The 12,450-nt window shown below is 47.4% G+C and overlaps 1 protein-coding gene across 1 annotated transcript; it reads left to right on the forward strand.

Annotated features, from left to right (window-relative positions):
* Positions 1 to 57: 57 nt before the first annotated feature.
* Tex52 (testis expressed 52) lies at positions 58 to 5,902 on the forward strand. The gene is made up of 2 exons (XM_052720747.1): positions 58 to 696; positions 4,191 to 5,902. The coding sequence occupies exons 1-2, from the start codon at positions 619 to 621 to the stop codon at positions 4,737 to 4,739; spliced, it is 627 nt and encodes a 208-aa protein (XP_052576707.1). The 5' UTR covers positions 58 to 618; the 3' UTR covers positions 4,740 to 5,902.
* The last annotated feature ends 6,548 nt before the right edge of the window (positions 5,903 to 12,450 follow it).

Raw genomic sequence — 12,450 nt, forward strand, 5'->3', positions numbered from 1 at the left:
GTTCCTCCCATGCCCTTTTCTGACTCAGAAATTGTTAGTTTTGTCTGGTGTGGTGGTTCATGCCTATAATCTCAGCCCTTGGGATAGAGGCAGGAGGATCAGCCAGTCTAGGTACGTGAGATCCTGTCTCCCACAAAGTCCAGTTTTCCTGCTGTTCCCCTGCACTGTCCACCTCTTCCTGCTACCTCCAGACCTCCCACGGGACCAGAGTCTGACTTAGGCCCCTGTTGATTCCTCAGGTTACAACAGCACTTCCCTCCTAGTCCCTTCAACCTTCAGGCCGGAAAGCTGGGCCCATTGCAGGTGTCTCATTACCACTTCTATCCCAGCCCCGAGCCTGGGAACCTGCCTGCTTCCTCCTCCTCAAGCCTCCCAGGCAAGGTCCTCCTGGAAGCAGCTCCTGTTACCACATTTTGTAACTAGAACCGACAGCACTGCCCCCTCCCTACCTCACCAGGAAAGCATCAGGGACTGCAGAGCCTCCCAGGACAGGCCAGAGCCTCCTCCCAGCAGCACCAGTCAGGAAGCATCACCATAGCAACCCTAGCAGCAAACAATGGTACCAGAAAGGGCTTTTCCCCAAAGCCTCCCCTCCTGGCTCTGTGGCTCGGAGGAAGAATGGCCAGCAGCTGGAAAAGATCACCCCAAAGGCCATCCGTGAAAGATGTATCTCATGTCAGGGAGCCTTTCCTGCAGGTAGAGTGGGGCCCAACTCTGCAGCCCAACTTTCAGGTTGTCCTGAGCAGCAGGCTTCCTGGAACACAAACTTCTGCCTTCATCCTATGATTTGCTGAATTGGCTTAGGAGCTTAGGAGGAGGAGCCTGGCTAGCACAGGTTGAAGAGGCCTTCTCTAAAGCAATTGGGGCCAGAAATATTCTTAGCTTTTGAAGTGTTTGGATGTATGTCATAAACTATCTTGGGGAGGGACCCAAAACTTACCGTGAGATTCCTCTGTTTCATAGATGTCTTATACATAGCCTAAAGGTGACTGTGCATGCAATATTTTCAGGAGGTCTGATATTTGAGACTGATCAAAAAGGTTGAATGTGGAATTTTCTGCTTGTGACACCATGCTCTTACCCAGGGGAAAAAAATAAGATTTTCCGCATTTGGGATCTTGCATTTTCAGATTCCAGGGTGGTGTTTTGTTGAGGTAGTCTTGCTATGTAGTCCTGGCTAGCCTGATACTATCAGCCTGCAATAGCCCTGTCTCAACCTTCCAAAGGCTGGTATTATAGATAATGTGCCATTATGCCCAGTTTTGGATTTGTTTGTTTGGCCTTGTTTATTTTTGATGCAGAACCTCCCTATATAGCCCCTGTTGAAATTCACACGTAGGCTAGGCTATTGTCAAACCTGTGAAGGACTGCCTCTACCTCCTAACGAGTTACTAGCACGGATTGTCATGCCTGGGATAGACCAGGCATGTTTGTGTTAGCTCTCAGCCCTTTCCTCTGGGGTGTTCTTATAGAAAAGACTTGGGGAGTTAAGTACAGTGAGTCATGCCTGTAATTTTAGCATTCATCAGCCTGGTCCATCAAGGCTACACACGAGATCTTATCTCACAAAATCAAAAGGAAGAAGGAAGGAGAAAACAAACACGCCAGCGAGCCAACAGGATGGTTCGGGTGGTTAGGACGGGCTGTACCTGACAACCTGAGCTCCATCGCTAGAACTGACGTGGTAGAGGAACCAGACTCCTTCAAGCTGTCCTCAGACCTTCGCGTGCATGCTATGGCATGTGCATGTATGTCCACATGCACTAGATTTTAATTTTAAAGAAATAGGATTTAAGGGATGATGCTGAAGGAGCTGGTGGAGTTTTGGAGTGAGGAAAACCCTAGAGTGGGTGAGAGGGAAGAACATTTTAAAAGACATTTCTGGTCCTGGTCAGACTGTGAACAAGCTTTTAGCCATGTTTCACACAGCTAAGTATGCTGAGGTTGAACACAGCGTAAACCTGAACTCTCCCACTTGGTTGAGACTTCATGTGAATCCCTTACTGTAACGGGGTCTTTCTAACTCTGAAATAGGGACTTGGTTGCCATTTTTTTTGTCAGTTTTCTACTGCTGTGACAAAATTCTTGTGATAACTCAAAAGAGGAAAGGTCCACTGGGGCTCATGGTAGAGGCTTCCTTCAGTGTGCACTCATTTGGCCTTGCTGCTCTACTCCTGTGAGGCACCCACAGAGAAAGAGCGTGCCAAAGCAGGCTGCTCACCTCATGGGCACCCAGAAGCAAAGAGGCAGGAAGGGTTCTGGCTCCCACTGTCCCCTTTAAAAGCATGCTGCCAGGGGCCTAACTTCCATGAGGCCCCTCCACCTGAGGTTCTACCGACTCCCAGGTAATACTCAGGCTGGAACCAGGCCTTTTACGCCAGCCTTTGAGAGACATTTACACAGACCAGAGCAGAACTGGATATTTTCTCATGGAGTTGGAGGAAAGGGGGCACCATGTTTCATGGAGGGAAGAAAAGAAAAGGTACGAAAGAACATTCTAGATGCTTCCTAGCCTGACTGGCCTTTCAATGAGAAATGAGGGAAAAGTGCCAAAGACAGAACAGGTAATAAGAGGACTCTGGGATGGAAAGCCACTTGGCCCTCCTTTAGGGACCAGGAGCAAGGGAAAGTATGTTGCTAGAATGGCTGCCCTGGGTCATCGCCCTGGCCCTGATGTGTCCACAGGGATACATATGAGGGCATGAGGACGGAGGAGAGAGGTGAAGAAAGTGGGGGCCAGTGAGATAACTCACAGGGCAAAGGCATTTGCCACCAACTGATACCCAAGTTCAGTTCCTCAAAACTCGAGTGGAAGGAGAAAACTGACTTCTGTAAGTGGTCCTCTGACTTCCACACTCACACCATAACTCACACATACACTAAATAAATAAAATTTTAAGTACAAGTAGGGCCTAGAGAGAGGTTCAGTGTTTAAGAGCACTGGTTGCTCTTCCAGAGGACCCAGACTCCCAGCACCTACATGATGGCTCACACCATCTCTAACTCCAGTTGCAGAGCATCCAACGCCCCCTCCTGGCCTCCTTGGGCACCAGCCATGTATGTTGTGCACAGATGTACACATAGTCAAGACACCCATACACATAACTTTAAAAATAAAAATCTTAAACCCAAGATACAATTTTATATATATGTACATGTATGTATATATACACATACATATAATTTTTAGAAGTTGAGAATGGGAAATCAAAGTCAGAATGTAATAACTGGAAAAAGATTGAGATTTGGTAAATCTATGGAAATGATAGGACAGTACAGTAACTTCTGGGTTGGGCAATTACTAGTCTCTTTGAAACAAAATGCCTGATAGCAAAGTTAAGGATTATTGTGGCTCAGTTCAGGCCTGTAGTCCATCCAGGTAGGAGTCGGTGGCAGTCAGGGAGGTAAAGGCTGGTGCTCAGCTTGCTTTCTGCTTGATGGTGGCGTCAGAGTTAATGTGGCTCCTTCCACCTCAGTTAATCTAGACAGCCCCTTGGGAGCGTGCCAGGGGCTTGCATCCCATATGACTCTAGATCCTGTCACGCTGATGATGCTAAGAGAACTAGCTCAGTTTTCAAAGTGCTTGCTACACAAGCGTGACGGCCAGAGTTCAATCCCGAGAACTCACAGAAACAATTCTACAGAGGTGGCTCGGTGGTTAAGAACATCTGCAGAGGGCCTACATGGCAGCTCACAGCCATTTTAACTCCACTGGGTCCCCTGGATTCTGCCCTCCGAGATTAATAAGCACACATGTACATATACATACTTGCAGGTGAAACACTCTTAAAATAAAAATATTTTTCAGGTAGTAAAAAGTTTCAAATGGAAACACACATTTATAATCCCAGGACTGGGGGTTGGGGTGGGGAGAGGTGGATTCCTGAGGCTTGATGGCTTGTGGCCAGTCAGTGTAGCCAGCCCAATAATTCCTAGACCAGTGAGAGATACCATCTCAAAAAAATAAAAAAACAAGTCGCATCCAAGGTTGTCTCCTGAGTTCTCGCACACACACACACCTGATGACAGTGGGAACGGACAGATGCCTCCTGGTGGAGGTCATCTACCTCTTGGTGAATCCTGGGTTGGAGGCTGGCAGCCTGTGCCTGAGGAGGAGAGCAGAGCACCTCTGCAGTGTCCTGCTCCTCTGCTGGCACAGCCAGGCTAGGCTCCCTTTTGTGTCTCCCTAGATGGTCCATGCCAGAGAATCCTTCCCCACCTCCCAGACTTGGACTCAGCGTGAGTTCCTCCTGCCTAAAGAGGCAAAGGAGTTGCCAGGCTTCACCCGGCAAGCCTACCACAAGCTGGCCCTGAAGCAGCCACCACACACAGAGATGAAGTCTAAAGTCCATCACCAGGCGCTCTATCCTTGGAAGGATGCAGCCCAGCATACCTGGGGCTTTCACACATGGCTTGATGTGGGACGTCTGCCTGCCACCTTCCCCACCAGGCCAGACAAACCCTATGACAGCAATGTCTGGCGCAGCTTGACTTACTCCGATGCCCACCGTCTCCCAGCTGCTGCCATCCCTCCGCCCTCCTGGATGGGCCCACACAGCTTCCTGACCTTCATCAGTGCTACCCCCATCTTCGTGGACATGAACAGAAAGAACCAAGTGATTCTGAGAACAGTGAGAGAGCTGAAGGAGGTGGAGAAACTCAAGTTGAGGAGTGAACAAAGGGCCCCTCCACTCGATGCCCATGGCAATATTCTGCCCCCACCACACTTCAAGAAGTAAGCTCCCCGCTTCCCAGGCAGTGATCCTGCCGGTGTTCACATGCCCCCTCCCACCTCTCCATTCCTGTTTCTGGTATCTAATTTTCTTCTCCAAATTTCCCACTCACAGTCACCGGAAACTTTGTTTCATGCAGCTGGAACCCATGGCCTTGCGAGCAATAAGTGTTCTGCCATGGGGCCACACTCCCAACTGCTGCCTGAAAGTTGCTGGCCAGGTGGTGCAGGCAGGGTGGGGGGACAGCCCATGGAAAGGCACTTCATTACTTAACTAAAAATGTGAATTTAACATCTGCTTGGCCTAGGGATACTGAGAAACGTAATTTAGTCCCTGGCTTCAAAAGATAGAAGAGACAGCAACAAAACCACACTCTACCTGCAAAGCACCCAAAGTGTGTGTGAGAGATGGTAGGTGTCATTATTGTATTTCTTTTGTTCTGTTGAGGCAGGATATCACTATATAGTCCAGGCTGGCCTTGACCGGCAATTCTCTGGCCTGTCTTTTGAGTGCTAGGATTACATATGTATGCCATCATGCCTGGCTGTCATTTTTTTCTTTTTCAAGTTTTTAAAAAAATTATGTATATGAGTGTTTTGCCTGAATGTATGTCTGTACACCACAAGCGTGCCTGATGCCTGAGGAAGCCAGAAAAAGCTGTTGGGTTCCCTGGAACTAGAGTTAGAGACAGTTGAGAGCGGCCATGTGAGTGCTGGGAATTGAACCTGGGTCCTCTGAGAAAGCAGCTAGTGCTCTTAACCACTGAGACATCTCCAGGCCCTCCCTCTTTCTTCTTTCTTTCCCTTCCTCCCTCCCTTCCTTCCTTTCTTCTTTTCTCTTCCCCCTTCTTTTCCTCTTTTTAAACAAGGCGAATACAGAATGTATTATGTGCTTGAGGCACAAGAGTATTAAACCTCCAGTAAAATCCACCCCCCCCCCTTTAAAGCTGGAGTCTTATGTAGCCAAGACTGGCCTTGAACTCATGATTCTCCTGCCTTCACCTCCAAAGATCCAGATTAGAGGCATATACCACCACATCTGGCCAGTAAAGTTCATTATTAACAGAGGAAGCAGAAGTGAAACCTGGCATCAGAATTAAGTCCAGGGAGTATCATTTTGACAAGTGGTTTGGTTTCTCCAGGGTCAATTGGTAAAGGAGGATCATGGACACTTACCTTACTGGATAAATATGAAATAGGTTGTCAGTATGCAAGAGAACCAAACGAGGAGCTTAGAGTGCAGCTCGGTGGAGGAGTACTTGCTTCCATGCTCAGGGCCTTGGATTCTAGCCTCCACACAGAAAAGAAAAGAAAGATGGGAGAAAGAAATTGAACCAAAGTTAGATGTTACCTTGTCCTTTAGGAGGGGAGGGAGGGATGAGTGAGGAGCCACCTCTCCCTCCCAAGGGCTAATAGGCAAGTTGACAGTCCTTGGAGGGGAGACATTTCCTTTAAGGGTGGAACCACTGCTGAGGTGCCCATGCTCCTGTAAGTAATCCTAGTGAAACGCATTGGGTCACACACACTGGTTGGGAAGAGGAAGGGGGTCCCTGGGAAAGGAGAGCTAGAAGGCGGTAATGAGAGTGACTATGATTAAAATATGTTGAATAAAATACAATGAAATGAGTTATGTATAATATATGATAATAAAAACACCTCAAAGCTTGACAGAGAAACCAGGGCTAAGTCTGGAAGGTTATGTCTTCAGAAGGTTACAGAGGGCTAGAACTGGCTAGGCCCCACTGGAGTGGTCCCAGCAGAGACAGATATTAGAGGGAACTGAGAGAGAGAGAGAGAGAGAGAGAGAGAGAGAGAGAGAGAGAGAGAGAGAGGAGAATGTGTGTGTGTGTGTGTGTGTGTGTGTGTGTGTAGATGCTCGTGGAGGCCAGAAGGGGGCATCAGATCCTTGGAGCTGGGGTGACAGGCTTTTGTGAGCCACCTGACACAGATGCTCGGATCTGAACTCTGCTCTTCTCAGAGCACTAAGCTCTCTTGACCACTGAGCCATCTCTCCAGCCCGGCGAGAATTTTTTTTTTTTGAGACAGGGTCTCTCTATGTAGCCTTGGCTAACCTGGAACAAACAGCACTAGCATTAAAGGTATGTGCCACCATACCTAGCTTGAGGGTTTGTTTTGCTTTTCAAGACAAGATTTCTTTGTGTAGCCTTGGCTGTCCTAGAACTCAATTTGTAGACCAGGCTGGCCTCAAACTCACAGAGATCCGCCTGCCTCTGCCTCCTAAGTGCTGAGATTAAAGGTGTGTACCACCACCTGCTGATAAGAGATAAATTAGATATGAAACTTTAGATTCACAAATATAGGAGAGGTGATAGAATATTTTCTGTAATTTTGCCAAACACAAATAGACTAGATATTGTAACTAATACTTGCTTGATAACTGTTTGTTACATATAATTTTACTACATTACAGTTAAAACCTTCCTTTTTGATTAAACAGAAAAAGGGAAGTGCTGTGGGATGTCTTTCTGTACTCTGTGAATATGTGTTGCTCTGACTGGTTGATAAATAAAGCTGCATTGGCCTATGGCAGGGCAGGATGGAGCCAGGCGGGAAAATCCAGGAGAGATAGGAGAGAAGAAAGGAGAATGGGGCAGACGCTGCCAGCCGCCGCCAGAAGCAGCAAGATGTAAAAGTACCGGTAAGCCACAGCCACGTGGTAACTCAGAGATTAATAGAAATGGGTTATGTTATAAGAGCTAGGGAGCCAGAAGCCTGCCATTGGCCATGCAATTGTAAATAATATAAGCTTCTGTGTGATTATTTTATAAGTGGCCGAGGGTCCATGGGGCCAGGCGGGACCAGAAGAACTCGGGACCGGAGAAACTTTCTGACTACAACCTCCAGGCAGGGATTTTTAATTAAAAATAAAACAAAAAACCAGTGAAGCCTGTGAGTGCAGCTCAGGGGTGGGACACTTGTTTAGTATGCATGAGGCCAGGTTCCACCCCCAGCTCCGCACACAGGCACTCACATGGAGAGGAATCAGTGGGTGAGTACTTGATGCACAAGCATAAGAACCCGAGTTTGACTCCCCCACACCCATGCAGAAAAAGCTGGGCGAAACCATGCATACTTGTAACCCCAGCAATGTTGGGGGACGGAGACCGGCAGACTCTAGGAGCTCATTGGCCAGCTAGCCTAGCTGAAATGTTAAGCTTCAGATCCAGTGAGAGAGCCCGTTTCAAGGGAGTAAGGCAGAAAAAGAGTAGGGCACTGATAAGCATTCTCTGGTCTCTGCACCAGCACCTGCACATACCACACGCACATATCTTACACATATGTGTTTATATACATACAATTTTTAAAATATAGCACCCAAAGTTGGTGACTTTTTGGAATGAGTCACCTTGAGGACACTGGCTTTCTCTGCTGTCCATACATGAAGACTATTGGTAACTAATGTGTATCATACAGGCATCTTCAGAAAGATTCATGATTGTGTAGGGCATGGTGGTGCATGCCTATAATCCTGGCAGTTGGGAGAGACTGAGGCAGGTGGATCAGGAATTCAAGGCCATCTTTGGCTACATGCTAAGTTTGTTGCCAGCCTGGGCTACATGAGACCTTCTTTCAAAAAAGAGGGTGGGTGGGTGCATAGCTCAGTTAGTTGATAAAGTGGTCACCTAGCATGCATGAAGTCCTGGGTTCAATGCCCAGCACCACATAAACTAGACAGGATCTGGGCTACATGAGATTCTATCTTAATCCCCAGGGCCCTCTGGATAGAAACTCAAGGTCTTGTACATATTTGGCTAGATTCCTGGGGAACTTTTCAAAATATCACAGGGTCGGGGCATAGCTCAGGAACATAGCTTCTTATTTACCATGCAAGAGGTTCAAAGTTCCATCTCTGAACTAATAATAGTAATAGTAGTAGTAGTAATATTAATATTAGTAATCAATAAACAACAAAACCAAAAACGTTTCTGGGATGGTTCCCATGTGCAGCTAGCTGCAGCAGAGACCCTCAAATTAACCCAAAGCAGCGAACAGGAATATCAGCTGAACCAGGCACAAAGCCTGTTGAAGCACAGAAAATCTGCTACTATTCAACCATGTTGTTGTTTTGTTTTTAAGTCAATTTGCTACTGTTCAATTTAATACTACAGGCCAAAACAAGAGGAAGTCGCCAGCTACACTGTGCTGACTTCAGCGGCCTTTCCATCTGCACCTCGTTCTCAGAAAAGAGGAGATGAGAAGAATGGCTGGAATTTAGATAAAACCCTGCACTAGAGTCAGACACGGTGGTAGAAACCTGTGACCTTAGCACTCTGGAGGAGGAGGAGGCAAGAGGATCTCAAGCTGGAGACCAGCATGGGCTACAGACTGAGATGGAAGGAAGAAAGGAGGAAGCAGAGAGTGGGCCATCGGACTGGGGTGTAGCTCAGAGTGCCGGAGTGCTTGCCAAGCATGTGTAAGGCCCTGGGTTCAATCCCTAGCACCAGACACATCTATAAGAAGAATCTAGGTGAGGGGCTGGAGCACTGGCTGCTCTTCCAGAGGACCGGAGTTCAATTCCCAGCACCTGTATGACAGCCCACAGCTGTCTGTAACTCTAGACTAAGGGGATCTGACACCTCCTTCTAACTTCTACCGGCACCAGGCTAACAAGTGGTGTACATGCCAGCATGCAGGCACGACGCTCACACACATAAAATAATAACATTAGTATGTGCAATAAAAATAAGTAACAGAAATTCTAGGAGGTATTCTATACAGCTGTCCCAAGGATGAAAGGTGTACAGCTAGACAGTATGGCTCTCCTAATGCCACAACACACAGTTCAAATGCAGGACATTTGGTATATAGCCTGATCCCCAAACAGCCGATGGGAATCGCCACCTGCCCTTCCTACCTTTCCTGTCATGCCTGGAACCCTCCCTTGACTCTGCTGTCTCTGAACTGCTTTCCCAACAGGTCCCGGTGCATATCTACTGGTGGAAGGCTTGAGCCTTGGGGCCACCAGATCCTACCCAACCCACTTCCCAATAATTTCAGCAGGAGCTGGCCCTGTCCCAATCCTCAGCCTCATTACCAGGAAAAGGTCCTGAAACTGGCTCGGCTGCCCACTGTGCCCCTGAGCAAAGACCTTGTGAAGGACTACCAAGCCCTGATAGAGGACCGGGTTGCCAAGCCCCTCCACTACCTGTCCAAGGCAAGACCTCCCAAAACATCAGAGGAAAATTGGAAATGAAGACCTGGATATGTCTAAAAGAGCCTCAGGGTACATACACAGCAGCCTACATTCCTCAGCAAGAAGACCCAGGAGGCTGAGGACTCTAGCTTCTACAGAATAACCTTTTGACCATCCTCCAGCCTCATACCACCTCTGTTTCAGGCTTCTGGAGACATTACTGAAGCTCTGAATTGTTCTGTGTTTTCCTTGGCGGACTCATAGTCGTGTGGGAGGATTGGGGCAGAGAGAGGGGGTAGGGCAGCTATATTTCCAGCTCTCAAGATTAGAATAAGGAGTGTTGAGGGGTGTGTGTGTGTGTGTGTGTGTGTGTGTGTGTGTGTGTGTGTGTGTGCTGGGGTGAGGAAGAAGTATGGTAAGAAATGTGGGTAAGGAAGTGCAGGCTGGGAATATAGCTCAGTGGTAGAGTGCTTGCCTAACAAGAGTGAGGTTCTATGTTCAATTCCCATCACACTACCAAAAAAAAAAGTTGTCTCTACTCCCAGAACCAATTCACAATAACACTGGACTTGGTTAGAGGACAGAAAACCTCTTAGGCAAAAAACATAACCTCAATGCCATCTCCTCCATGGACTATTTGATATCTGGACAAAGACCAAACCCAACTGTTTGTCGTGCAACTATACAGTAGATGTAGGACTGCTCGCAGGTCTCCCTGCAGGATTTGGTCACAGATAGTGCTGGAGCGTTAGGCCTGAGGAACGCAGCCATTCCTCAGCAAGACAAGCGTGGAACAAGTAGAGATTCAAGGTGAAAGGTGTAGGAGGCACAGAGGTCCTTGTGCTCACAGATAAGCACTAGGGGAACCAGGAATGTTAAACACACAGGCTTGTCTCTTCAAAGGGAGAAACATAACCTGTTTTCTGCCCAGAAGACTGGTTAATAGCCTTGTGACCTTTATGCTATCTGTGTTGCTGAGACATACCAGATCCTCCCCAAGACCCTTATCATGAACTTGTTTTTCTCAATCCGTGGAGCCCATGTTTGTGGAAGATGTCACTTGTAGTTTACAAAGAGTTTTGATGTAGTCATGTCTTAAGCTTTGTTGTACACATGGGGACTGAGTTAATTAGCACCAGAAAAATTTTCACCAAATTGTGCTGTGTTTAAATATACCTAAAATAAACTACTCAGGGTCAGACTCCTGAAGTTTGAATTGCTACTGAGTTATGTTGAACCGAACTACCTTCTTGCCTTCCAAGAATCATTACTCTGCTGGCCATGGTGGTCAAAGGGACCCCTGCAGAAAGGCAGCAATCAGCTGAGAGTGGCCTAAGGGCTTTGGACCTGAGCTACTGTTGACTCCAAAGGCCTCAGCATATTGACTCTGGGGTCAGAGACAAGGTTTGAAGTGGAGGCAGGCAGAAGGCAATCGTTAGGTGTTTTCTCTGACTGAGGTGCAGGCAGCACAGGTCCAAAGCCTGGTGGAGAGGGCCAGGGTGCCTGGCTGGAGGAAAGGAAATCCGATGGTGGGGGCCCCTCTTACCTCCTCCCGTAACATATCCTCAAGTGGGTGGCCTGCCTCCGGCTGGCCTTCTGTCTTTTAACCCGCTAATCCCTCTCCACTTCTCTTTTTCCCCCCAAAACATTTTATTTTTACTTATGATGCATTTAGATGTCCAAAGAGCCCAGAAGAGGAGCTGGAGTTACAGGCAGTTGTGAACTGCCTGATATGGGTGCTGAGAACTGAACTGGAATCCTCTGGAAGAGCAGCAAGCACCCTTAACTGCTGAGCCATCTCTCTAAGCCCCTCTTCTCCACTTATTTTTAAAGCCCCAAAGGCACTTGGAACTTGAGACACGACAGAGTTTAGCTAGTGCTGACTCAACCACTCACCAGCTGTGAGACCTGTGGGAAAGAAACTGCTCCCCTCTTGTAGCAGGCTTTCTTGGGCTGCCAGGCCCCAAATCATGACAGATACTTATTATGAATGCTTGGACTTAGCTTAGGCTTGTTTCTAGCTAGCTCTTTTTAAATTTAAATTATCCCATTTCTATTAATCTATGTGCTGCCCCAAGGTTCATTTACCTCATCTATGTACTGTCCATCTGCTTTCCTGCTTCCTCCATGTCTGGCTAGCTGGCCCCTGGCTGGCTGGCCCCCAGCTGGCTGGCTCCTGACCGGCTGGCTGGCTCTCCTTCTCTCTCTGCCTGCTAGCCCCTCTTATCCCTCCCCTGCCTAGCTATTGGTCATTCAGCTTTTTATTAGACCAATCAGATGCCTTAGGCAGACAAGGTGAAACAGCAACACATCTTTGCACAGTTAAACAAATGCAGCATAAACAAAAGCAATATACCTTTATATAGTTAAACAATTATTCTGCAACACAAACAAATGTAACACATCTTTACAAAGTTAAACAAATATTCTATTCCACAACACCCTCTGAATTTTTTTTTTCTGCACAATGGAAAACACTAGGCTGTAAATAATTGGGATAAAGAAAATAATGTAAGTGAAGTTCTTGCCAAGCATTGGCATAAATCTGTCCACCATCATCCAC

This window comes from Peromyscus californicus, unplaced genomic scaffold (genome assembly GCF_007827085.1).
Source record: "Peromyscus californicus insignis strain IS unplaced genomic scaffold, ASM782708v3 Scaffold_6__1_contigs__length_162567912, whole genome shotgun sequence".
NCBI lineage: Eukaryota > Metazoa > Chordata > Mammalia > Rodentia > Cricetidae > Peromyscus > Peromyscus californicus.

Coding starts and splice junctions, on each gene's coding strand:
- Tex52 (XM_052720747.1), top strand. CDS start 619: ATGGCCAGCAGCTGGAAAAGATCACCCCAAAGGCCATCCGTGAAAGAT. Junction 697..4,190: donor TCAGGGAGCCTTTCCTGCAG/GTAGAGTGGGGC, acceptor GTGTCTCCCTAG/ATGGTCCATGCCAGAGAATC.